The sequence below is a fragment of the Centroberyx affinis genome, unplaced genomic scaffold (assembly GCF_046629955.1).
Source record: "Centroberyx affinis isolate AG114_WGS23_722 - 3 ecotype Tasmania unplaced genomic scaffold, CSIRO-AGI_Caff_v1 ptg000016l_1, whole genome shotgun sequence".
In the NCBI taxonomy this organism is placed as follows: domain Eukaryota; kingdom Metazoa; phylum Chordata; class Actinopteri; order Beryciformes; family Berycidae; genus Centroberyx; species Centroberyx affinis.
In genome coordinates, this window is record NW_027278732.1 from 97,010 (window position 1) to 124,908 (window position 27,899).

Below are 27,899 nucleotides of genomic sequence, written 5' to 3' on the forward strand. Positions count from 1 at the left end.
CTTAATGCGCGACACATCCAGAGAATCCAGCTGGATATCAGCCTAGTCCTTGTTCATTGTATCGGTGCGACTGTTGACAAGAGCACCTGAATAATGCACAAAAAAAAAAAAAAAAAAAAAGTGCAAAAAACACGACGCGATATTTGAAATAATCAGCACATTTCTAATACCGCGGGGGGCTGCAGGTTCCACTGCCAGGTGTGAATTCTGCCCCGTCTGTAATTTATTCTGCTTACATTCACAAACACCCGCTTTCCCGCCGCTGTGGAGCACAGCAAGCACATTCTGACACAATACAAAACCTGATGTTGCTTCAGTAAATCTGCTAAATAGGCGACACGGCGATTGGGTTTTTATCCTTCGCGAAATCGACGCCACCCGCTTCCCCTTTTCTGATTAGCATCTGCTTAGGGAAAATGAAACCTGACATTTCACTCAAGACGCTCTCGCGACGCGCCGATGATTAAAAAAAAACGGAGTGAAGCGGACACATAAGTAAGATGTTCATTTGCGTTTGGACGTTTTCTCTTGGAGGTCGAATCTCTGGTAAACTTCAAATGATGCTCGTTAACGTGAGATTCCAGAGAGATCGGGCCGGTCTCTAAAACACAAGCCTCCCCCCTCTGGACGTCCTATTACCTGCTTCACCTACACTGAGATCTGCAGACAGGGCCTTCCTGCTGGCCTTCCTCCCGGGAGCGCTGCGCCAAACCCCCAGCGGGCCCTGAGGAGGAAGAGGAGCGGTTATTCACAGAGAGGCGTGGGGAGATGCTTTGCAGTCTGAAATGGAACACAAATTATATTTAAAAAAAAAGGAGAGTTCTGATTGGCTGGGTCAGGCTGGAAGCGGTTGTAAAATACTTGAAGACCACATAACATGTAAATATATTCGGGGTATCTGCAGGTTTCAGAAAGACACATTTAAGAGCTTTTTAATGCTCCCTGGAATTGAATTTCAGACTAATTTAAAAACAAAAATGAAGAAACAAAGCCGCCTAATTTTTGATTAAACAAGACTAATTAAAGTTGTGAAACTATAAATGGGCTGAATAAGAAAAAGGACAGCAGGAGATTAAACGTTAAGGGACATGAAGTCCAACTGTGTTTAGTAAAGCAGACAGGATGCAGATTGTGCTGCTAACCCTGTTCTGTATTAATCTAACAGAGGACTTTCTCAGACTTATCAAGGACATGTGCATTCCCTCATATTTAGACATTAAGCCCCCACTCCATACTGGTGCTTATGTTTTTTTTTTTAATTTTTTTAAATAACACCACACAAGCATGAAGTAACATGATCATGACTGTGTGGATAACTCGAGTTTGATTAAAAAAAGTCAGATAGAACCTTATAATTCTACAAAATGATGATGATTGATGATCAAAAAAATGTACAATTTATTGAACATTTGCATTGTTTTTTATTACAATGGTTTGTTAATGCTGCTTTATAAAACAATAAGCCAGCTGAGGCGGTGATTTACAGGGATTTTAAAGCAACTAAGAAGGTTTTTACTCTTAGCTGTTCTAAAACCACAACGTCTAGTGGGTTATTGCCTGATTCCAGTCCAGTGTGTTAGGCAGACTGAGTGGGAAATACATGATGTTAGTGTGTATGTGTGTGTGTGTCTGACCTGTTTGGCCACCATGTGGGCTGTGTGGATCAGCGGAGGTCTGATGGAGGGTTTGTAGTGAAGAGGCTGGCCCAGTAGAGAGTAGTGCGCTTCACCTAGAGAAACACACAGAGGGAGTAGACGAACCAGATCAACCCAAAATCCCAAAACATCTACTCCGGCGTGTGAGCTGCTGCCGATGACTCCTGGGTGACCCACCTTGTCCACTGTGGCAGAAGGCTGTAGGGAGCTGCTGGTGCTGGTGGTGCAGGTGGGGGGGGTGGGCCATGATAGGCAGGGGCGGGATGCCCGACGGCAGGCCCTTGACACCGGGGTGGAGGCCTGGCGACGGACACAGCGCCGGGGAGGAGGACCGGCTGCTCTACGCACAACACACACAAGGCGGAGGTAGGGGCGAGGCGACGGAGGGGGGAAACACACACACACACACACACACACACACACACGAAAAAACAAAAGCGACATTGGGTATTTCTTTTGCAAAGTCGTTCTGTTGTTTTGCGAGCTGTCTCTTTAATGTACCGTCACATCCACATTAGCCCCCCTAATGTAGCATTACAGCCTGATGCAGGAGTGTTTTCTCCTCATTCTCAGGCTACAGTCTGTCTAGTGCCACATTTGGGACAGGTGAGTTGTCAGTCTCAGACAACAACAAAACTAAAATTGTTAAAAGTAATTTCCGGTAATTGTCTACAATTTCTATGACCCAAATTGGGCTTATGAAATCCTTTCAAAACCATATTTAGGCACATGAACCCCTCTCATTTGAACCTTCACTCCCTCAAAGACCATCGAGTTGAACTTGTTTGTTGGTTTGTTTTCTCTTTTTTGTTTTGTTTTGTTCCGTTTTGATTATGTCTGATTATTTTGTGACTCTGTTACCTCTTCTGTCCTGTCTTCCAACACCATGTTTTGTATTGTTTTACACTTGTATTGTTATCACTTTATAGCACAAAAATCCCCCCAAACAAAACCATTGGATAACCTGAAATGTATGGTTGTCACGATAAAAACAAGACTGAAAAGATACAAAGACAAAGGCCTGACAGCAATGAAATACTATTTTTACCAAGATCTATTCAATATTTCAACTACTCTCTGTGAATTGGTGCGGTGTGGAGAACACCCCGGCCTCACACAGACTGCGTTTTGTTACCTGCGAGTTGTCCGGAGGCCCCGGCATGTCGGCGGGCCTGCGGCTGCGCTGGTGCTCCAGGCCGGGGTGCTTGTGGCCGGGCTGTTTCCGCTGGCAGGGGGAGGAGGCCCGGGGCTGCTGGCAGGGGGGCGCCGTCATCTGCAGCATCACCATCCCGCCGCCGCCGCCGCCACCGGGGCCCGGGGGCAGCAAGCCTGCGTTTCACACAGAGGAGACAGCCGCGTGAGAAGGGGGGGGGGTAACGTGGGAAGTCGGGATGAACATGAGTCGGAAATGGGAATTTGGGGATTTCTTGCTGGTTTTCTTGAACAGACAAATCCAGGTCAGTCCTTGACTCCTCTACATCTGCATGCTACAAACTACATGACAGTGTTATATATTTTTCTACAAATCATGTCTGTTCTTTATTGAGCAGCATCTACTTAATAAAAGGAATTACAAGTGCCGTTATGATGAATATGAACTCGCTATTAATCTTGGCATTTTTACTGTGATTTTTCATACAACTCCCATAATCCTCTTCTTGGATGAAAAGGAGGCAGGAAGAGCACTGTCAACCCGTCCCCACTATGAACTCCTTAACATGTTATGATACAATAAGTATCAAACATTCAAATCTAATTAACTGCTGTTGACATAAAGCTCACATTAGTTGCTCGCCAGAGTGGAAATCATATCGCAAACTTTGCACAGCCGACGCCGTTGTTGTTGATTTATGAATTATGACTGGGCGGGTAATAACAGTTGCAAGGACAATGGATATTTGGACTTAATCTGCCGATTATTTCTGGCCCCAGCCTAGCCAATTAAAAGTGTTTACCGGCGACGCTGTAGGTAAGGCCCTCGCCAGACCTTCATCTGACCTCATTACTGACTAACTGGAAATGATGGCTCCCTCCATTGCTCTCCCATAATAATCAGACATGAATAATAAAGGTCATTAGTGAGGAGACTGCCCCCCCTGGGCCTCTGGACAGTGTTTATATGAGCGTTGTAAAGGGTAATTCAAAACAGTGCGACGCCACCGCTCACACAGCAAACAGAGGTATTATATGAAAAAGCAGGGTCATTATATATTTGGGATTTTTCATCACTGGCTTTTATTTTGGCATAGTTTTCAAGTTTTATTTTAGTTTCAGTTCAGTTTTAGTTGTAGCAGTTTTAGTAGTTTTTACTTAGTTTCAAAGGTATGATGATAGAAGTTCAGAACAGGTATATGTTTGCAAAACTGTGTAATACAAACAATAAATCATAATTTCTCTTTAAAATTAAAATTTTTCAATACATCTTCAACTAACAAAGTTGGCACCACTTCAAAATTTTCCACCCAAAATTTACTTTTTTTTAAACCCTCCACATCAACAAAAAGACAAAAACTAACAACATTTCACTCATATCTTTTAATCAATTTTATTTAGTTTTACAAGTAGACAAGACTTTTTTAGTTCACTTTCAGTTTTTTCACTACGTGTCTATTTTTTTTTTTCAGTTTATATCTTTTAACACCGAGATTTAGTCAGTCCAAAGGTTTGCTATATAGTAGTTGGTGGCTGAAAGAGTGACACATTTTCACTGAGTCGGTCTCTATCAGTGCCACAGCATTGATCCACAGTAAAAATGTTGAGCCGACCTACTTTCAATTTTGCGGTTTAATCCTTGTCCAGCCCCAGTGGAAGAGGTGGATGTGCATATCAGTTTAATTTATCCAAACTCTTGGGACCTGTAATCACCATGCCTCACTCACTTCCAGTGTAAATCTAATCATACTTCTAACACATACAGATGGCAAAGTCGACCCGAGGAAGATTATCTAATTCTGTGCCCAGGGTCCCGATTTATCGAGCAGTAAATTTTGCAGTTACTGATATCGAGAGCTGGGGGGGGGGGGGGGAACTGAATGCTGAATCTCCTTGTATGGAGGTGTGTGAGCTGCAAAGTGAAAATTCTCCACCAGAGTAAGATATCACTTTAATCCGTGATCCGACTGTAGATCATTACACCTAGAAGAAGGCCCCATATCCTCTGAAGGGAATACTACTATCAGCAGGAGGGAGGCTGTGGGGGTCGGGGCTGCAGCAGGTGTTCGGGGGGGGGCGGGTACCTGCACACTGCTGCCCCGGGTGCTGCTGGGAAACGCAGGGGGACGAGGCCTGGGGAAACTGGAGCTGCTCCATCATCGGGCCGGGCAAGAAACTCACCATTGAACTGTGGAGGAACACACATGCACACACACAGTAAATCAGACCAATCAATGCTCCCAAGTTATGTTTCTGCATCTATATTGTAGTATTCCACTCATACCCACATTGACCCAATTACATAAACTACTACTTCTACTTCTGCTGCTACTACTGCTGCTAGTACTACTAATACTACTACTACTGCTACTGTACTACTACTGTACTACTACTATTGTTACTACTGCTACTAATACTACTACCACTACTGCTGCTACTACTACTACAATTGCTACTAATACTACTACTGCTACTACTACTAGTACTACTACTGTACTACTACTATTGTTACTACTGCTACTACTACTACTACTGTACTAGTACTATTGTTACTACTGCTACTAATACTACTACTGCTACTATCAGTACTGCTGCTGCTACTACTACTAATATAATCTTTACTTTTCAAGAGAAACATGGTCCAAGAGGAATAAATTAGGCAAATCCAGTTGGAATAACATGGATAAAACAACAAGTACATACAAGTCTGTTTATAAAAAATTTGTTTTGTAAGACTTGATCTAAATGTTTTTGTCAGCCTAAGCTCCTCAGACCATTCCAGAGCCTAGAGACCTGAACAGCTAAGTTCTGATCACCATCAGTCTTTGGCTTAGACTTGAGCACTGCCAAAAAAAAATGTAGCTGTAAAGATGTAGCTAGGAGTCAGACATAACATAACTTTAAAAGCAAAATCTTCAAATCACAACTTCAAAGGCAACTCATGAGCTTATGATGTTAACATTGCAGTTACAGCCTCATCTCAGTAGATGCTAGTCTCCATAATGAATGGGTACCAGGTAAAAAGGTTACTCCGTTCAAAACGGAACCCGAGGCCCATCCGCAAAGTAGCTGCTCTCCTCTGTAAGCTGCCTGCCTGCTGGGAGGCTGGTCCACGCTGGGCTGCAGCTGGTGAAATGCAGGCTGCAGGTGGACAGTCGGTCCTCATGGGGGAAAGATGGAGCCGCTCTCACTCTAACTCTATAAATCATTTCAGCGCCGACTGCCCTACTAAAACAGCCTCATTTCACAGCTGGGGACAACGAGAAAGTGACCTCCTCTGCTATTTGTGTGTGTGTGTGTGTGTGTACCTACGCATTTTTTCTTTTGCCGGTTGATGAGTGCGTATGCGGTTCCGCTGGCGTCTGGTGTTTACGTGCATGCGTGCGCACAATGGTCCCCGACACTACCGAGCTCACCAGCCTGCAGATTGATTGGGTCGGCGGCGGTACAAACTAATTACATGTTTTGTTTTCTGCGAACTAGTTCTATCAATCAGGTGTAATGAGAGAGTGCCAGCGCTGGAGGAGTAATGGAGGAGAATGGCTGAAGCTCTTCAAGAGGGTCTCGGAGTCTGCATTCATCAGCCGGCCTTACACAGAGCCGCTCCACCCAAAAGCGTCTTGGCAACAACATCAGTTTTTCATTGTGTTGCAATGGAAAGAGATAACCTTGGCACTAAGGTGCTTTGGGAATAAACAGACCAGGTGTATTAAGTCTATAAATAAGAGGCACCTTCAAGGGCGAGAAACAGCGATTACTTCATAGTACTTGCAAATCTGTTTCTGGGATAGAGTGCGTTTACATGCATGCTAATAATTCGATCTTTACCTGAGTAAGGCAGTATCCCAATTACTGTTATATAAATGCATTTATAGCATTATCTTAAATCAGAATGAAGCCATAATCAGAGTAAGCGTGATCTGCTTTCTGCTTAATTTTTCAGTTTATTGGGGCATGTAAACGCCTAAATCAGATTTCTTTTTTTTTTTTTTCAAAATTGCACATATCACCATATGCAGCAAGCCAGGTGATTTATTTACATAGCAAACAACATGGCGAGTGGTGGAAGACATCAGCACTTTTGGACGCTTTTTATGCTGAACCATATGAAGGAATTAAACATCCTTACATTTTCAGACAGTTCCTTTCTGCCTTTAGACCGATAATTATATGACTCCGTGTAAACTGGGTTATTAAAGAAATCCTTTTATAGCTGAACTCACAGACTGGCATTGGCTTATGCTATCTTATGGGGGGGTGAATACTTTTCCACAGCTGCTGTCAAATCCTCTATCCTACCTCATGGTGGTGTGCTGGTTGGGGGGGAGGAGGCTGTAGTAGGGCTGCATGCCGGCCATGGCCACCGCTCCCTGTCCCGGCTGGCAGGACACCAGCACCGGCTGCTGGTATGTCTGCTGCGGCACGGAAACCTGCTGGGGGAAAACAACACAAACAAACAGGGATTGGATCGGGATACAAACTGAGCGTGAACTTGACTGGTAAGAGGAATATCTCGCGAACCCGTTTGCTACGTGCTCCAAGAGGAAGACATAATGTCCTGGGTGCAATACCTGTGGTCCCTTTAACTAGAAGGTCCAAATTCCTACTGAAGGTATTATGGTATCACGTCTCTAAACTCTTGAGTTGAGTACCTGTGGTCCTTAATAGCTCAGCTTCAAGTTTAAAGTTTAAGTATCAAGTTGTTTTTCCATTTACACAAAAATGCACTGGAATTCTTGATAAAAGCTGAACAGAATTGTTTCTATTAGTTTTGAGTTAGAAGTTCCCAAGATCAAGGGAAATATAATCCTGTGACATTGACTGCATTGCCCAAGATGGTTCTGAGTAAATGTCATGGACAAGTCAAGTCCAGTTCGGCATACCTGTATTAGACATTTTAAAGAAAAATCCATTCCAGGCAGTGCAATTCAAGGATGTCATAGGTTTGTTTTTTCCTTGATCTTATGACTAATAACTCAAAACTCATCCGTCAGTGTTGGAATTCTCCTCTAATTTTGCATCTCTATAGCTCCTTTGTTTCCGGTCTCTTTCTGTGACTGATGCTTACTTAGCTATCTAATGAACAATACGGTCGACCTGACTGTGGAGCCAACAATACAAACCGCTCATTTGAAACTCTCGAGAACAGCAAATTACATTCATAACAAAAGTGGAACCCGACACACGGAGCGAACGCCTGCTTTGACTGGTATCATTATTCAATTTTCCAGTCGGAGGAGACACTCGCAGCGGCGCCTCACCACCGAGGGGGTGAATACCTGATAAGACGGCATTGGAGGGTACTGGACCATCATGCCTTGCATCTGGTTTCCCATATTGCTTTGCTGGCCGCCGGCGAGCGCGAGGTTGGGAGCTGGCTGCATGCCCATTATGGTCTGGTAGCCGGGCGCTGGGTTTGGCATCATGGTTTGGTGCACTGAGGCAAAATGAAAAGGCACAACACTGTGACCAAATGAAAAGAGACTGGCGATAAGGACACCGAGATAAAAATAAGGCAACAAAACACGGACATGATTAATATGCAACACAGTCAAAGAAAAGATTAATAAAAAAAGTTTGGGAAAAGGCTTGGTTATCAAGAGTCTACAAATGGAAAATAGTACAAATTCAAGATTTTATTGTCCTTAATGGGAAATTTGCTCGCAGCAAGGCATACGCATTATACATAATCGCGCTAATCAAAATGCAGAAACATTCACATTAAAAAGGGAACAATGGAAGGAGCGGTAGACTGGGAGACTGTGGAAGAGGGAGCACCGGCTGGAGAGTTGATCCGTTACAGTTAAGCAGGTTTCCAGCACTTGGGATAAATGGGAAAGTCGATATATTTGATTTAGCCTGCGGTGGCTTGAACCTACGACCCGGATGGCTGGAACTCCACTTCCCGCGGGAAAAAAGGAAGGAGGCCACTTCATTGAGCGATGTTAAGTTCAAGGGGTAAACAGAGAATGGGATCATATTTCTGCAGCACTTGTTAAAAAGCCATTTAGGCCGCCGCTGCCCTAAGAAAACGACACAAAGACGGCACAAAGTCACGCGGATCCAGCCATTTTCCAAATGGCCTAAAATGGCGGTGCTTATTCCTAGCTGGGGAGGGGGGGGGGGAATCAGACACTTAAATGTCAAGGTGACAAAAAGAGACATTTGAAAATACTGTCCCTTGTGACACGCACACGCACACACACACACACACACACACACACACGGGGTAATCCAAGTGACAAAGGAGAGGACGTCCTTTTGTGAAGGTGTCTTTACAGTCTGCCGCCCTGGGAGAAAAGTACAACGAGACAATGAAAGTGCTCCGCGAGGAAACAGGGGCGGACTATTTTTATCCGCGCCCCCGTCTCCCACCTTCACTTGCAAACCAAGCATGAAATGACCATAATATCAAACGCACCCCCCGTTCCATTCCGGCCCAGCGAGCAGGGGGATGAGAGCGGATCGCGACTTCTTCGGGTAACGGAATTTCCTCAGAGACGGAGTTGACTGAAGGCTGAAGGGTTGGGGATGAAGTGCCTTGCTCGATGGTAACCGATGTGGGAGAGGAGAAGGGTACTGATGAAGCGTCTCTGTCCAGACTGGTGGTTGTTAAGGGGTTGCTAGGGGAGGCTGTGTCTTGTTAAGGTGAGGAGTGAGGGGCTGGAAAAGAGACCGGTTCACTGTGAGAATCATAGAGGCCTCTCAGACAGCGTCCCGGCCCCGAGTCCCGCCTCTCAGCTTTGTTCCCCCTCCTGCTTGGTGTCCCGAACACATGGTGGGCCAAGGGGGCAAAATGTCCATTGTGAGTGTACACCAGTGTTTCCCCCAAAGCCTTAAAGCAGGGGGGCCCATCCCATATTCAAGAAGCACACCTCGGTCAAATAGTACTTGCAAATCATTCTTTTGCAAAGTCACTTTTAGTCTGCAAGGAGTACCAGGGGCATGAGATTTAATGCATAAGGACAATCCAGATAGTGTTAGGTAAACTGTCAATCACATTATTAAATTAACCAATAATTTCTGACACTGACATACAGTCATTTTGGCAGGTATTATGGCAAACCCCACCCACCTGGCACCCAACTAGGCTGAAGAAGGCCAGCAGTATGATGTTTGCAGATATTATTATAAATGATAAAAGATAAAAAGCTGGCTAAAGTCTAAAATCTAGATGATGGTTATTATTATTATAACATAACTTCATATGGTAATATCTGAAATATCTCACCTCAGACACTTTGATTTAAAGTCACACTGAAATGAAAAATTACCTTTTTTTTTTGACCTCATTCTATCATGCCATACACCTGACAATTTCAAAGAACGGCAAAAAAGTCATTTTATTGTATTTTTATATCAAAATCTCATTACTCATTTTTTTTTGTGATGACCTCATTGTGTACGAGGAGGCGTTCATAACAACTCCAACCAATAAAACCATCACAGGTTTTTTTGAACAATCCCGCCCCCCTGCCCCTCCCATCAAATAAAACTGCCTCTCCCATTGGTTTACACTTTGGCATGATCCCTCCCCTCATTATGTCCCGCCCCAACATCCTATATAGAAATACATCCCATTAAGGAAGCAAGGAAGCTCTCAGAATGCGGTTTCATTGTGACGGCAAATTGCTGAATGAACCTTATAATAACCTCTGCATCGCCTGCTGGTAAATGAGCCAGAAAATAGATCCTCATATCCCTCCGCGCACCAACTCTCAACTCTCCTGACTTGCTGATGTGAGTGTTTACAGCAACAACTTTCTCTATGGACACTGATTGGGCCATTGTAGTGTTATTACTCTATATCGCACTCAGTAATAATAGAACTTATCCATCGCGAATGGAAATTATGCTACACTATATAGCCCCTAAACCAGTTTTTTTTTTTCCATTAATGTAAAAATGGAGGGAAAAGCGAGAGACACCGAAGCCATTTTTCGGTTTCCCTGAGAAATAATTGCTGTCCTTTGCCTTTGTAGGGCGGCTTCATTTGTCCGCTGTCTATTCCCCGGCTCCCCAGCAGGGAAGCCGCATTCGCAGCCTACAGATGACAGAATAGTGCCGCAGCATCACAGCCACTTAGAGAGATGTGTGTGTGTGTGTGTGTGTGTAGAGATGCCACAATTGTGCCAGCATTACAGCCGGTTAGCAAGTGTGTGTGTGTGCAAGAGAGTGAGAGAGAGAGAGACCAAGCAGGAGCTAACAATCTTAACTCCTGTGGTGAGGAGAAGGCAGAATACAGAATAATCAAGTGGATGACTCCCAGGGAGACATCTGAACTCCTAAAAAACAAACAAACCGACACGGAGAGAGGGGAAGGAAGGAAGGGAGAGAGAGAGAGATTTGTCCTTCGCCGGAGCCACCGGGCTGCGGTAGGCAAGGCTCCCTCGTGAAGACACAAACAAACAAACCTCCCCCCCCCAAAACAAAAAAAACGGCATCTCAGACAAAGAGCGGACAGTTAATGGGTCTGTTGATACCAGAGAGAACCCTTGATGTGGCAGCGATGCGGAGTTCTGCTCTTGACAGTGAGCAGCCGCCACAAAATTCAGCTGCTTCAAATCAGAGACTGTTAGACCTTATTTATTAAAATGTGCTTTGATGTATCCTTTGATTCCGTCATGTCAAAACACCCGATAAAATGATACAAGTTTTAGCTTTAGTGTATCGCAGCAAATTGGGGGGAAATTAAAGGCAAGCTGTTGTTTTTTTGGCACCAGGATATGGTTTTAATTTTAAAGTGGATTTGGTGGCAAGCAAAAATCCGTGCCTGTCAGTGTTCATGTGTAAAATATGTCCTTCTAAACAAGTCATTTAGTGGAAAATTCACTCTCATTTTTCATAAAACAAACCGAAAAAAATCTGCCGATGGTTTTCATACCTTGTCAAGATCTCGGAAAAAAAGGCAGACTCAAACTCAAACTCAAATAAATGACCTGTTAAGATGGATTTTCTCTGCAGTGTGTGTGTGTGTGTGTGTGTGTGTACCTTGTTGCTGGGGCAGGTTGGGGCCCTGGGGGCAGCTGTAGGGCAGGGGGGTGAGCGGGGGCCGATAGTGCTGCTGCTGGCCGGAGCAGTGGGGGTAGTGGGCTGGAGAGCAGTAGCACGCCGCCACCTGGAAGAGCCACATTAACGGATATTACACCAGCAGCCCCGCCCGAGGCACCGGGAGTGAGGGATTAGTCAGTAGTCTGGTTTCCACTGCGGGGCTACGGGCCTGACAGGGGCTGACTCAGTACGGACGCCTGCGGACGTTTCTCTGGACAGTCGGCATGATTTTAAATTGTAACAGTCAATCCAAATCATGTGGAGTGTGAATGTCAAAGTCCTTCCAACCTCTGCTATCTTTAATTATGTATGCAACTAGCACTCGAACTTGCGGTCTAATAAGAAAAAAAAAAACACATCCTCACATTCTGTTGCCTTTGCTGGTCAGGCAAAAGTTTCAAATAAACAGCGATGACAAGGCTGTCATACATTCTGAATTATTGGCAAGCTTCACTTGGCCTTGCTACGGAAGATTGACTATTGGCCTCCCAGGAGAAATATGCAAACATATCGAGTGTTTTAGCTGGTCACAGCTCAAAAGGGTCCTTGCACAACACTATATTGATATTAAGAAATCATGCTATAATTGTTTTTTTGCTGAATACTGCTATTGCAAGAATTATAATGCATTTGATCGTAGCTTTTTGCATACGATTTCCTTTTCAGCATTCAGGAATCGTTCAATAATCTGTATGGGAAAGACAGAGATGCTAATGCTCAGTGTTTGCTCTATTGGAATACAATTTTGTAGGCCAAAGCACCAAAATATCTTGTTTAGGAAGCTGTTTGAAATCTATATTTCCCTCTAAGAATATATTCCACCAGTCCACCAGACTTAAGTGGGATGAAGTTACTCTTCATGCTGAGGTGTTGTGGGAGTCCCTGTCCTCATCATGGTCAAACAGATCATGTCAGTGACTGAGCCGGGTGACCTACTTGCTGGACCGGCTGCTGGATGTAGGAGTGCTGCTGGAGCAGCGGCTGGCTCAGCGTGTGCCCGGGGAAGGCGGCGTGGCCCGGGGCGCCGCCGGGGTAGGAGGGGGCCGGAATCGGGACGGCTTGCCCTTGAAGCGCCCCCGGGTGTCCTCCCGACGGCCCCGCCACCATGTAGCCGGCGAGCTGCTGCGGAGGGGGGCCTTGCAGGAGCACGGGGGAGGAGGAGGAGGAGGGGTGGTGGTGGTGGTGGTGGTGGTAGACCGCCGGACAGTGGCGGGCGTCCGGGGCCGAGGCTCCGCCGTCGCCGGGCGGCTGCCGCGCCAGAGTCATGTGACTGAACTGGGCGCTCAGAGCGTCAGGCTGGGGGAGAGACGGGGCTTAACACACAGCTCTGCACAGAATATGAAGATAGGGATGGGACAATATACTTATCTCACAATATGATACGCGATATGGGGTTCACGAGTCAATACAACCACGATACCATGTAATAAATAAGTTTAATGACTGTGCAGAATTATGTTTATTTCTGAGACACAAATCTTTCTAGCGATGGCATTGGCTTCTAAACAATTTAAAAATGTCATTACAAAGTGCAAATAATATAATTTGGATGGAGAGCTTGTGAAATTGTGATGGTCAAGCCGTCTCATTTGTGATTACTGTGAGTAAAATGGAGCTAATATCACCATTCATTTTTCTGTCCCATGATACGTACTGTCACATTTTTGTATTGCGATATATTGACTTTCGATATATCGTCCCACCCCTAAATGCTAAATGTGTGGCCTAGACTCAAGAAGCACACAAACAAAAAGCAAGTATGGCCGTGACATATACTGTACATATAAACATTAAATGCAGGGGCTTTGAGAATAAGAACCTGGGTCGCATAGTATTTGCAGATAATTGATAGTGTTGAGTGTTTTAAGCTGCTTGGAGTGCCAGATCAATAAGGTTTAAAACATCAGCGCAACTCAGACGGTTGCAGGTAATTGGCAAATCACAGAGAAGTACACTACATTGACTTTCAAATACTTTACTATCCATCTAGTAGGTTAAAACAAAATGCAGAGAGTTATTTGCGAGTGAAGTCTGACCCCGGCCTGCAGAGAACAGGGGAATCTAAACCGAGCGATCTATCTATATCACCAAAGCATGTCAGTTTAGGTCATCTTTGACAAGCTGTTGGAAAAAGTAGTGTTTTTTAGTCATGGATTATTCAGCGCTAACATCTGGCAATGGATTAAATATTAATGGAACTTTCCACAGGCGTAATTAGTCACAGAGGCATGTCTTTGACTCAAACCAGGTCAAAAATGAGGTTAACGGAATGCGTGATCTATATATGTGGGTAATGCCCCCAGCTGGATTTGCATGCACCTTTCCACCTATAAAAAAAACCGACAGCGATTAGCTGTCAACTATTAAATTAATCGCCAACTATTTTGATAATCGATTAAATCGGTTTGAGTCATTTTTTAAGAAAAATACGTCAAAATTCTCTGATTCCAGCTTCTTAAATGTGAATATTTTCTGGTTTCTTTCCTCCTCTATGACAGTAAAGTGAATATCTTTGGGTTGTGGACAAAACAAGACATTTGAGGACGTCATCTTGGGCTTTGGGAAACACTGACTGACATTTTTCACCATTTTCTGACATTTTATAGACCAAACAACTAATCGATTAATCGAGAAAATAATCAACAGATTAATCGACAGTGAAAATAATCGTTAGTTGCAGCCCTAAATTGAGGGAATAATATGGACTGTTCTGAAGTTTTGGAAGTTGAGATAATGTTGTTTAATTTTATGCAGCAGCTAAGACCTTTCTAAGCCAAAGCCCCAATAATATGCAGGCAGGGAAAGAAGACAGACTAAATTATAAGACTAAACTATAAAATCCAAATAGTTTCACAATGTGCATGTGGTCAGATTTGCCGTTGACCGGATAGTGGGATTTGCACATGTGAACAAGGACGTCCCGGCAATTGTGCAGATGTAAAATTCCTCATCATGCTTATAACTGATCAGTTAGGCTGTATGACTCCTGCCACTTAAAAAGGGACCACAGGACATGACTTATCAAGGCGCTCGGTAGCGAGCAGATGTAGTATCGAGACCTGGATCAAAACAGAGCTCAAAGCATTTCATCGCTCTTTAGCGTTTGCTTTGGTCTGGCCGGCGAGACACAGGGGCAGGACTCGCTGGACTTTAATGCACTTCAGCGCTTTGTGAAGGGTCCAAATTGGCATCGCGGTGTCAGAAGAGTTCAGCTACTCCCGGAAAAAAAAGTGCATGAAGAAACTCGTAATGAGCCAGGTCCGACATGGGGGGAGACGGGAGGGTGGGGGGGGGGTGGGGTAGGGGGGGGGGGAGGAATAATAAGAGAGCTTCTGTACCACAGTGTACTGTTGGTTAGGACAGACGGGCAGGAACTGAGAGGGAGGAAGAAGAGGAGGTGGAGGAGGAGGAGGAAGAGGAGGAGGATAAGAGACCGCCGGGTAGTGGACGGGCTCGGAGGAGGGCGGCTGGAGAGGAGGACAGACCGGCTGAGGAGGGAAGGAACACAAGAGACGGACAAGAGGGACAGGAGATGAGACCGTGAGAAGAGTGGGAGAAGAAATGGAAGTTTCTGCAAAGTTGCTAAATCGGGAGTCGCGACCGAAAAACGCGCGGTCCCACGCCCACTGACCTGGGAGTGGAGGTGATTGGCCGGTTGCTGCTGGGCGGCGGCCGGGATGGGCTGCTGCTGGCTCTTCCCCCTGCTGGGGGCGGGGACGAGGGACGCGGGGTGGTAAACGACAGCGCTGCCGTCGGGGTTGATGAAAGGCTTGCCTGTCAGAGAAGAGCAAGAATTCAGTGCGATGCATAGGAAACATCTGTGTTTTATCAAGACAAACCAGAAAACACTTAGGGGTTGAAGAACGAACGAAGAGCTTGTTGGGAATCCGAGGCCAACATAGAGACAGGGAGGGACACACCCAAAGAGGGCACACGAGAAGACAGTCAACAGGAATATATCTGCTCAAAGCATTTTGATCAGCATGAGCGTTATGGTCTGACTGCCTTGCTCTGACTTCTGCCCCCAAGTCATTAATATTCATTAGAAAATCCCGGGAGACCTAAGAGAATTTATTTTGACATCATGCAATCCTCGCAGACTTGGCTTGGGTCAAAATCCAGCGCCCTCAACTATCCGGCCCTTTGCCATCTTGGAAACATCCAATGCTGCCTTCAGGTGCTCCTTGTAAACTTGCTCAAATCAAATTATTTTGGTCAGAAATAATGAGAAAATGGGCGCTTTAATAAAAATAGCTTGTTAGTGGGTGATGTTTTATTTTAGAAATGTAAAGAAAATACACATCATACATGTATTAATTTTTAAATGTATTAAAATTAGTTGGTTTTTTTTTTTAAATAGAGACATTAACAAGAGCAATTATTTACACTGAGTGACAATTAGTAAGCTAAAGTAAATAAAGAAAAAGTAAAGTAAATCACTTTTCTTAGTAATATTTAACCTCTTTGTTGGGTTGTTCACATGCGCTCAACTTGTAATTCTGATATTTCCCACAGGACTTGAAGGCAGCATGACCCCTACCTGTGTGTGGGTTGACCAGAACGCTGCCGGGCGGTATCCCTGAGGCTTCAAACGGCAACACGTAAAAGTTGGCCGTGGCGGTAGCGGGTGGCGGCGGCGGCGGCGGCTGCAGCGGCTGGGCCGGGGCGCCCTTGGCCACCTCGGGGTGCCCGGGGCCTCTGATGTCGGCGGCGGCGGGCGTGCCGGGGACGCCGGGCCGGGGCGGGGCCGCGACCGGGAGAGGCAGCGGGGCGCGGGACAGCGAGCTGGAGGAGGAGCCGACGCTGCTGCATGACTCTGAACCTGAGGGGAGGAGAGAGATGTTATAGGGAAAATCGGATAATCTTATAATGTTAGATATTAGACATCAATCTGTGAAGCCCAGTGCATTCCAGGAGTTATTTTGTGATGAAGGGTTGCTAACATTAAGACATTAATAATAGACTTCTGTTTCATATTTTCAAAAACAAAACACACAGATCCATTCAGAATGTATGTAAGCCTAAACAATTTAGGCCAAGATGCTGTGCAGCCTGTTGCATGGAAAAGGTTATCTGAGGGCTGAGGAGAAGGACAAACACGGGGGGGGGGGGAGACACGGCAGCAACACGCAAGACGTCTCCTCCGCTTACACTCCCAAACACAAAGCGAAGGCAGCCAGCCGCCTCGTAAACAACTTAAGAGAGAGAGAGAGGGAGAGAAAAAAAAAGAAGAAGAAGCTTGCCGCAGCAGCTACCTCCCTGTGAAAAATGGGGGATGGCAAAAATAGAAAAAAAAACGCAGCGGCGGAGGTGAGAGAGAGAGAGAGAGAGAGGAGCAGAGAGAGACAGACAGACAGAGATAAAGAGAGAGAGAGAGAGAGACTTGGGTGTGAGGAACACATCTCAAGCTGATCACAGCCGATGGAGGGAACAAATGGATGGTATTGTGGAGTAAAGCAGCCGCGTTAACTCCGGTTATACATTATGCAACGAGCTCCTCCTCGCCCCGCCGTTCTCTTGCTGCTCCTACACTTTTCAAGAGGCTATTCCATCATTGTCACCGGGGCGCGTCGCCGCTCTGTGTAACCGGTGTTGACAGCTGCCCGCGGACTTCACTGACCATGGCGGGACAACAAACACCCCTCGCCCCCCCTCCCTCCCTCCCTCCCCCCGCCGACGAGACCTCAGGTGGCCCACCGAAAAAAAAAAGCCCGAGGAATTACCGCCTGAAGCTCGCCGACGTTGACCGAGGCTGCGTCCGTTCCCCCCCCCGCTCGCGCCCGTGTGCTAATTAGTGACTTTTTTTTCCAGACGAGGGGAAAGAAGAAACCCCTCCGACTACGTGAGGCCGTTTTTTTTTTTTTTTGGGGGGGGCCGATAATTGGCTCCCAGCTCGGGACGAGATCCGTCGCTCTCGCAGAGAAAACGGCTGAATGCGATAAAGCGAGATCCGGGTCTGACACGGTCTCTCCTAGGGCAAAACAATTCATTAAAAAAAATATATATATATATATATATAGATAGATAGCGCAATATTGACTACTAGATTTTCAAAGTGCAATGGCTGCAGTTTTTTTTCTTAGAGGGAAATGTGTTCCAGACTGGCGGAGTAAGGTATTTTTTTGGGACTGTGGAGAATCCCTGGCCGTCACGGAAAATCGCTCATTTTACACAAGCTGAGGAAATCCTAAGGAGATCAGTATCTCTAGCATCTAGGCACATTACTATCTAAAAAAAAATTGCCTATACTGTACGGCTGCCCTCCTCATCGTCTTCCTCGGGCCCCCTTGCCTGTTTTGGAGAGCCTGCCGGTGCTCTTGCTGCTGGCGGTGCTGTCCCCGCGCACCAGGCCCGGGGAGATGCCGCTGAAGCTGCTGGCCTTGGTGATGGCGGGCCGCGGGGCGAGCCGGTGGGAGCTGTCCGAGCTGTCCGTGCTGCTCCACGGCCGCGGCTCGCCGTGCCGCGCCGGCGCCTCCGTCTCCGAGCTGCTCTGCCGGCTGGCGCCCGAGCGGCCCGACCGCAGCCTGCAAGGGGGGGGTGAGAGAGGGAGGGAGGCTCCGGGTTAGACTTCAGGCTCAGGCTGTGTCGGGAGTCCGGCTCTCTAAGACTGCAGACATGCTATAGATTTTAAATGTCTTAGTCGAGCTTAAAAATGAGACTTCTGTAAGATCATATATGCAGAGTTTCAGAAAGGTTTACATCACTAAGATTGCTGTGTCTGCAGGTTAAATATGTTAAACTTAGAACATTTTTAATGCAAAATATGTTAAAATATATTTACAACCATTTCTACCACAAAATTTAGTATGAAAACATATGAAAACAAACTAAAATAGGGTTGATTGTGACTGGGATGATATCTTCAGATGTCATGAGAGTTTTTTGTTTTTGAGGACAGAATCATCTTTGGTTTTGAAATATTTTCAGATTTTTTTTCACATTTTCAGGTGGCAACATTTTTCGAAAATCAATAGATAGTATTTTGGAATGAAACCCTCCCATCTCACGGGAGGGGTAGCAATCTAAGAAAACACTATTTTAATACCTCTGACATAGTATTTATGACCTAAATGCTATATTTGTCTGCATTTAAGACATTTATTTAGGTAACTCAATTTAAGACATTTTATAAACGACAGGTATACACCATGTAAGACCATATTCAGTTAATAATAATGAAGTTTATATGGTATTCTTTAAATTTGATCCATATAGGCCCAAGTCTGTATTCCATTTAGACTTCAGTCAGATTTTCTAGATTTAGCATCAGTAAGACTGCATCTTTACTTACCAAACATACAGTATGTTCATGTATAGAAGCTTGATCAATATAAGCTCAGGTCTCAAAATCAGTTTTTAAGGTTCAGATTGCAAGATTTGGTCCGAATTGGCTCTACCACATGAGGAACGCTGGGCAGAAAATCCCACTGAACAGACGCCTTCTCCAAAAGCAAAAACAAATCCTCAGATCGGCGCGTGCTGTTCTCAAGACAGACCGAGACTCAAAGGGTTCTGTGGCGGCGGTACAGCCGCAGAGAGAGAGCTGAGTGAGCTGTGACAGGGCGGACCCACCTGAAGATCTGCCGCCTCTGTTGGGTGCTCATGCATGCTTCTTCATCCTGAGCCCTGGGGAGAGAGGAGGTAATACAGAATAATAATGCTGACAAAATGAGATATCCACCATTTGAAACAATGTGACACCTACTTTGACAAAAACCTAATTGCTGGCCTGAAAGTAAAAACTCTAAAAACGATTGAATATCATCAAAGTTATTAGATGCTTTCACATAAAATAGTTACATTCTAAAGGATGGAATCATTTGTACTTTGGCCAATGAGCATTAAGTAGCAATATATTATTCTGACTGGATATCTTGGATCTTTATGGAGTGGAATTGTTACTCAATGAGAAATACAGCAGACTCACAGTTAATACAGTACGTCACAGTGTCATTTTAACACTCACCTTCTATCTAGAATGAAATGATCTCCCTGTGGGTGAAAAAGAAAATTACAGTCAATTATAGTGGTATAGATTATTCACAGTGTTGTTTGTCCCTTTTGCCATTGGGAACACGTCTTATGCAGGCTGCCTGCTATGCTGCAGGCTACATTTTGTGTCTATTATACAAATGTGCTATTGGTGTCATTATGAATTTTGCTCTGAGGGCTTTATAAAGTAACAATCGATCAATAAATCAATCAAAATCATAACAAATGTGACTTTTCTACAATGAGGAGCATCAAAATCATAACAAAATTCCATTGACATTCATAAAGGCAGCGCTGGTAATTGGTAGCAACAAAATCGACTGAATTTGCACATGAATAAGAATGACACAAAGATTTGTGCAACATAACACCCCCCCCCTCCACACACACACACACACGCACACACGCACACACCCCTCCATACAAACAGCTCTCACATCATGCGCAAATATCCTGTCTCTGGCTCGCTGGTACTCCTCCTCCCTCTCCTCCATTGATTTGCTCCTCTTGTCAGCTTTCAGACGCATCCGAATCTGCCAAGGACAGACGTGCACACACACAAACACACACACACACGCACACGTCTTTAGCAGCTATGTCAGGGACGCCAGATTGTCCCACTCTTACCAACATGTCAGAAATGAAAGTGACAGCTTGCGAAGGAGAAAAAAAGAAAAAAAAAGAAAAACACCTACCGTGCCGTCTTCGCGATCAAAGCTGGAGTTGTCTCGTTTGAGAATGTAGCGTTTCTGGAAATCGTCAGCCCTGTCATCCTTGATGTGCTCGGAGAATTTCTGATCGGGTCTGTCGGCGGGGAATTTACAAGAGATTTTAGTGGCGGCTTAATTTGAGGCAGATGCTGACAGCAACATATGCTAACCAACAACCGAGACGGGAAACCCAACATATTCGTCCACTGATCTCGATGTTCTGACGGTTTCCAAAATTCATCCACTTTCCACTTTCACTGTTCAACCAGACAACTAGCCAAATATAGAGGTATAGTATAGTCAAGGTATAATCAGTGATGTAGTGGTAAATAAAGAGGCAGGTAAACTAGGACCTCCAGTTGGTTATCATCATAAGGTAAAACACCACCAATATAAACACAAGTAAATTATATTTTCAGAAAATCATTAATTTGTGCTTTTTTTCATTAAAAGATCCTAACTTCATATAACTTCCATCAGGTTGATAATACCTACTATGAAGTATACTACGAATTCACACCATACAGATTTATTTCAGCCTAAAAACGTGGCTAATCTGACTTTAGGTGAGTCAGAAATCATGAACGGACCAAAGAGAAGCTCACATTCTGGTGTTGGTGGTTTTATTGATGACCACTGACTTCCCGCTCGGGTCCACGTTGTGGTCCATGCCGAAGTAGGCCGCCACCCGGTGTAGCAGCATCCTGTGGTAGGACGTCATGGGCGGGAACTTCCTCTTCTGGCTGCTGGAGGGAGACACGGTTTGGGTGGTGAGGATCTGGGAGACCGGGTGAAGACTTAAAGCCGTCAGGTCTATATGATGGGACAGCGAATTCATTAAAGGCTCTAGAAGAAGACTAGGACGGAGGACAGCTTAAGATCCCAGAGGTTTACTTGCCACCCGAGGAGCATTGGATGGTGACTTGGTCGACGAGGGAGGTCCCAAGATTCATTGCGAGAATGACGCATCAAACAGGGCTGTTGGCTGATTACCAATACGCAATAATATCTAACCGCCGAAGCACGATTCTAAAACAAAAGAACGACAGGACGGAGGACAGATAGAAAACCCGGAAATTACCTTCCTGCCAACCTCAAAATATCGAGAATGCATCGGGTGGAGACTTGACGGACGAGAACAAACTGAAAGCCCCAAGATTCATTGCGACAACGGCGAGCAGTGCTGCAGTCTGGTGAACAGCTGGGGAAATTAACAGCTGTGCGTCTTAATTAATCACGCGCACTATGTGAAGCTCACAGTCCATCTCAAACTGGAAGGAAGCTTGTCCGTGTGTGCTTTCATGAGAAGATCGTTCTCCCCAAGACGACTCGGGAAGAACGTTCTCCGCAAGGACGCGAGTATCGACTTGCCGTTCTTGGAATTGAAAATCGGCCGTAGTCTCTACAGCGCAGACACGGTTGAAACAGTTGGGAAAACGAACAGCTGTGCTTCTTAACTGATCGCTTGACATGGAGCGCACAACCCCATCTTGAACTGTAGAAGCTTCTCCAAGAAGAACGTTCTCCGCAAGGACGCAAGGATCGACTTGATGTCTGATGCAAGAGTCTGCAGGTTTTCTCTCCAAACAAACAACTATGGCTGCTGGTTTCAACTAGAGGAGGAGGAACTGATCAGTGAAATCAGCTGCTGTGGTGTTTGGCTGGAAAGGACTCTTCCATGGCACGGGACTGGACACCACTGGTCATATCATGCGCATTAACATATTAATGAATATTCTGATGTGCTAAATCTCTACTCATTATTGCTGATGAAGTCCAGGATGTCCTGTTCCAACTTCAGCAGCATGATTCGATCCCTAAAAGGCAAGTACAAGAAATGATATAAAGGTTTTTTTCTGCCTAACGTTGGCCTGGTACTTATTAAGCATTTCAGAGCATGGTTACCGATTTATGATGTGTTTATCTTTCAGGCCATGAGGAAGAAGATCATTAATGCTGAGTGATCATGTATCATCATACCTGGGGTTGCTCTTCAATGTGTTGACCAGGAACTCATGGAGATCGATGCCAGTTGAGTCTGTGTAGTCTTGGCTGGAATCTAGCCGAGAGAGAGATAGAAGTCGTATTGTTTATCATCTAAAGAAAGCTGGGCCGCTGCTGGATATATTTCAGTTCAGCCGCTGCGACTGCGATGACAAATCTGTTCGATTAATGTCTCTCTCTCCAGCTCTTCATAAAAGGCAAGTGCCTCTACATCCCTCAAAAAATCGGATCAAATTCAAATAAAAATGATTCTCAGAGTAGATTTCCAGCTGGGCTGTCACAATCCACTTTACACAGAGATCGAGGAAAAAATAAAGGAAGCGGGCAAAGGCGTTCAAGTACAAATCACAAAATCCAACGGGAGAAAACAAAAAAGAACCAGTACAGGTGTTGAAACTCGGAGGCTGAGACGAATTAATCACATTTCAAAAAGGCGGGGGCGAGAACTCCCGGCGCACTCACCTCTAGACAGCATTTTTCTCGGCGTTTTCTCCGGCTTGTCCGCCTTGTCGTCGTCGCCGCCGTCCTCCTTCTCACCTTGGTCCTGCGCGGATCGCTCCTCCTTTTCGAAGGGCTGGAGAGGGAACCCATCCTGTGCGGAGGGGGGGAAAAACGACGACGATTGAATCAGGAGGTACGGGCCGCTTCCGCCGGTTACCGCACGCCAGTCGAGTTCAATCGCGCTCGGTGTCAGCGTTTTTAAAAAGGGCTTTGTACGCTCTGGGTGACCTAGGTCTGTTATGAATGACAAAGACGCATCAGGCATTAATTTCGAAAGGCGGCGTTAAGTATGAGGCATTTAATTCTCTATGATCTCGCCCGAGGTTCTAGGTTAATTAGAGAATAACATGGGCAAACAAGGCCACTGTAAGAGACTCTTAATAAAACGCTCCTGATTTATCATTGAAAAAACGTTTCATCTCCGACGAGCCTTGCCAATAATAATGCGCCCGCGTCCGTGAATTCCAAATCGCTATGGCAATTAATCTGCCAGATTAGCTTGTTTTTATTAAGCACCTGAATAATACATGAATTTGAGCCCAAAATTAAACAACGCAGCACATTTCGTTCCTTAAAATTAAACAGAACGAGGAGTTACTTCTAATCCCCCCCCCCCCCCCCCCCCCCCCCGACTGCAAAGATTCTTTTAAAAAAATCGACCGTGCTGCAGTCTGGCTGGAAGACGGGTCTGGTGGGGTTTTTTTTTTGGGAGATCTATTAAAAATGGCCTTGGTCTACCCAGGTCGTGTTCTTCTTGCCTTAGTCTGTCTGAACTTCACACACACACACTCACACACATCTCGGAGCAGTATCTGATTTGCTTTTCAGGCAGTCCACAAAGGCTGAAAGGGGAGCTGAATAGCGAAGAGGCGTTGCCAGAGCAGCATAAGTGGATTAAACACAACTCTGGAAAGCTAACATCAGAGAGTCTGTGTGTGTGTGTGTGTGTGTGTGTGTGTGTGTGTGAGTCTGAAAAAGTGGGTGACTGAGTGAGAGACGAGGGAGTCAGAGTGGCAGGGTGACCCAGTGGCTCCCATAACCAAAAGGTCACAGGTAGCAAGATACTGCACCCTTCACTTCGCCCTCCTTTTAAAACGCTCCGAATAAAAAGCGGCCGCTGAATGCCTAAAATGTAAATGCGAAACCTGACTGACTAATTTGACTGAGTGGGATTGAGTGAAAGCAGAAATTAGTGTAGGTTCGTGTGTGTGTGTTGCGGAGCTGTTGTATAAGTGACAGTGAGTTTTGTGTGTGTGTGTGTGTGTGTGCCAAAGCAGAGGATTTGCTGGCAAGAAGCGCCGATGTTTTCTACTTAATGCCACCCTCCGCATCACATGGCTGATGTGCAGCTGTTGCGAGCTGCCACCTCATTTGTTTCCTGACATCCATTTACCTCGAGAAGAAGGAGAAATTATGAAGAAAATGATGGTCTCTCGAATATTTAATTAACGCGCTGTCAGTCTAAGACAAGGACTGCAGCCTGTATTCGGAGGCCCTTAACAACAGGGAAAGTGACAGCTACGCATGCAGTATAAAGGGGGAGATGTTTTTTCGCGGGGTGCTGGGAAGAGGTGGACAGCCCACTCTGCTTTGAGAAGAATCGCTGATAGACGCATATGGTCCATCTGCCTGCTTATGGGTTACAGCTGGTGACGCTACCAGTCTCCCTATGTGTCTGTTTGCATAACAAAATTCTTAAAGGAATAGTTCACCCCAAAATGAAAATTCTGTCATCCTCTACTCGCCCTCATGCCAAATGAAACACAGGTGAAATTTGTTAGTCTATATAACACACAGGGAGGTTGCCAGCACAACTTGGTAGCAGCCTTCTCCAAAACAACTGAAGTCAATGGGGACCTGTTCTTTAGAGTTCCAAAACAAAAACAGCCAAACAATCACACTGTGAATAGAAAGACCTATACACCATTATTTGTTGCAAATCAGTCAGCTGTAGTTAAGATTTGCACTAAATGATGGTGTAAATATACTGTAGGTCTTTTTGGAACTCTGAAGAACTGGTCCCCACTGACTTCAGTTGTTTTGGAGAAGGCTGTTATGGAGTTGTGCTGGCAACCTCCCTGTGTGTTATATGGACAAACTTCACCTGTGTTTCAACTGGCATGAGGGGGAGGAGATGATGACAGAATTTTCATGTTTTGGGTGAACTATTCCTTTAATTCTTAACCATTTGACGACATGGCGAACATCAGGACAGGCGAGCAAAACAGATGTTTAGATTTCACCGATAATGTAAAAGCATGCGGTTTGGATGGGAATCTATAGGCTAGGCTTAGCGCTCAATGTGTATTCCGCTAATGTGGTTTTTTTTTTCTTGTTTCTTTGTTTATCACTTTACCCTCGCCCCTCTAGGCGTAGAGCTCCGCACAGAGAAGTCTCGACTCCGGGCCCCAATAACAGTAGCCAGGGAAATATCAGGAGTATTCAATTAGAGCGCTCCATGGCTCTCTGTAGCTGACGTGCGGAAATTGTAATTTCCCCGACATGATTGATGGCGGTAATACAAGACGTCGTGTGAGTGCAGACGAAGCGAGACTGTTGTGGGAATAACACCGCCCTCTGGTTATGCGGCTCGGTGCTGACTGGCTGAAAGGCCTGGAACAGACATACCTGCGTGTGTGTGTGTGTGTGTGTGTGTGTGTGTGTTTGCACGTGAGCCAGGAGCGGTGCAGAGTGGCATGTAATAGAAAATGTTTCATCACAGGGGGGGCTTTGCCTGAAGACAGAGTGTAAAGGAAGAGTTGATTTAGCTAACTAAGAGCTGCTTGCTGTGGGAGCGCTATACTTTCTCTTTTGATGATGTGATGCTTTCATCAGCCCGCCGCAGCCAGGCATTTAATCAAGCCTGTCAGAGCAAGGCCGCTGATCCGGGATCAGAGGTCGGCCCGGCTCGACTGGGAAGAAGAACTGATCGCGGGTCGGCGCGACGCTGCTGTGGAGGTTTGGCCTGTAGCCCAGTGAATCAGGCTGTGGTGTCAGAGCACCACCTTGGTCAGATGGGGCATGGTGAGATGACAATAGGGGACTATAGATTCACATGGAGAGGAAGGGCTGAGTGGAAAAACACACTTACAGGACACATATTAGGCCCTTCGCTCATAGCCCATTCAAACTATTAGGGATGGGATGATATATCGAAAATCAATGTATCGCAATACAAAAATGTGACAGTATCTTGGGTCCGAAAAATGAATTGCGATATTAGCTACATTTTATTTCGCTGTAGTAATCACAAATGAGACGGCCTGACCATCACAATTTCACAAGCTCTCCACTGATATTATGAATCGTGAACCCCATATTGCGTATCGAATCGTACCGTGACATAAGCTAGTTTGTGTGTATCTACGGGGAGGGTTTTTACCTGAGGTGCTGCTGGCGGCTCAGGTATAGTGGGAGGAAGGGACTCTTCGCACACTGCCAGGCTCCGCACGAGCTTTAGCTTGGCGTTGGACTGGGGGGGGGGGGGGGCAGGGAGGTGGGCACAGTTAAAACCACACAACTACACATTCCTACCAGCTTCGTCCACATCATCACACATCATCACACAAGCCCCGAAAGAAAGCCAAAGTAAAGCAAAACAGCCAGCAAGCGCAATCACATCTCGCAAGCAAATCATACAATTGACATGATTCACATTTTAGAGTGACCAAGCCTTTCAATTCTAAGATGACTATGGACTGACCATTTTAAATAACAAATGGACTAGGCTTCTATCACATAGGCCTAGGGCTTGTCATGTTTTCCCTACTGAACATCAACATTTCCATTCCAAACTATATATCTATTCACACCAGGCCTCTAAGATCATTTACATAATGGCAATATTTCACATTAATATGTATTCACAAGTGTGGTAATTTAGTTGTTTTTCCCTATATATGTAAACTGAAGCATTGTCTGCAGCAATATAGTGAGACAGCATGCTTAGGGCGGACCAATTTCTTAACCGCAAAACTAAAACACAAGCTCCAACTCAATCCAAATACACATCAAACAGATTGTAGCATCCCTGCACAACATGCATGTCAAGCGTACAATACCTTAGAGTGCTTCACAGGCTGTCCACAGGTTGGGGAGGGGGGGTGCAGGAAAGGGTGTGTCGAAAAAATCAAACAAACCACAGAAGACGGGGTGGGGAAGAAAAAAAAAAAGAAAAAGAGGATTGTTACTTTAAAAGTCTGGAGAAGGTTGAATTAAATATGACTGGCCTATATTTCGTACATGCCTGCCCTAGAGCTTGGGCAATTCAGAACAATTCATACTAAGAAATGCACATAACACCCCATAATGCCCTCGTTCTTTGCTCAACAGACAAAATCCCCGCGACCTGTGCTCCTACGCTGAAAAAATTCAGCAGCACAGAACAGAAATTTAGCAGCGTGAATTGTGAAAATAATTGATTTTGATTAATTCCCTTCTCTACCTCAAATCTCAAGGTGAACACACTCTGTTTTCTGGGAACACAAATTCTGTTTTTTTTCCGGAGCATATGCTACCTACGCGGTTGCACTGTGGCACCCTGTCCTCTCACAGACAGACACACACACATACACACACATACACACTTCAGAAAACAAAAGCCAGACGTTGGGGCTGACAGGGATTCGGGTCAGTTTTTATGCGCGGCTCCCAGCTCCATTTAGCTGTCATGTGAATCAGACCCGGGCGCCGAGGTGGGACGCGCAAAAACCAGAGGGGAGACCGGCCGCCCCGACAGTGTGCGAGACAGCTCGGTGCCTCTGCGCTTCACGCACTAGTGGCTGTGTTTGTGTGTGTGTGTGTGTGTGTGTGTGTGTGTGTGTGTGTGTGTGCA

At 45.5% G+C, this 27,899-nt stretch overlaps 1 protein-coding gene across 1 annotated transcript in view; it reads right to left on the reverse strand.

Annotated features, from left to right (window-relative positions):
* The window catches only part of LOC139658718 (R3H domain-containing protein 1-like), a 44,618-nt gene that overhangs the window by 500 nt on the left and 16,219 nt on the right, over positions 1–27,899 (reverse strand). The window contains exons 4-26 of the mRNA XM_071536907.1: positions 27,127–27,144; positions 26,448–26,537; positions 23,027–23,156; positions 22,541–22,619; positions 22,318–22,377; positions 21,166–21,306; positions 20,546–20,654; positions 20,288–20,383; positions 19,825–19,850; positions 19,431–19,484; positions 18,150–18,382; positions 16,399–16,680; positions 15,490–15,632; positions 15,197–15,346; positions 12,795–13,154; positions 11,799–11,925; positions 8,087–8,244; positions 7,107–7,240; positions 4,892–4,995; positions 2,791–2,984; positions 1,833–1,995; positions 1,636–1,729; positions 640–728 (exon numbers count right to left, since the gene is read on the reverse strand). Coding sequence (XP_071393008.1) covers positions 640–728; positions 1,636–1,729; positions 1,833–1,995; positions 2,791–2,984; positions 4,892–4,995; positions 7,107–7,240; positions 8,087–8,244; positions 11,799–11,925; positions 12,795–13,154; positions 15,197–15,346; positions 15,490–15,632; positions 16,399–16,680; positions 18,150–18,382; positions 19,431–19,484; positions 19,825–19,850; positions 20,288–20,383; positions 20,546–20,654; positions 21,166–21,306; positions 22,318–22,377; positions 22,541–22,619; positions 23,027–23,156; positions 26,448–26,537; positions 27,127–27,144 — 3,034 coding nt within the window. The remainder of the gene's footprint in view (positions 1–639; positions 729–1,635; positions 1,730–1,832; positions 1,996–2,790; positions 2,985–4,891; positions 4,996–7,106; positions 7,241–8,086; positions 8,245–11,798; positions 11,926–12,794; positions 13,155–15,196; positions 15,347–15,489; positions 15,633–16,398; positions 16,681–18,149; positions 18,383–19,430; positions 19,485–19,824; positions 19,851–20,287; positions 20,384–20,545; positions 20,655–21,165; positions 21,307–22,317; positions 22,378–22,540; positions 22,620–23,026; positions 23,157–26,447; positions 26,538–27,126; positions 27,145–27,899) is intronic.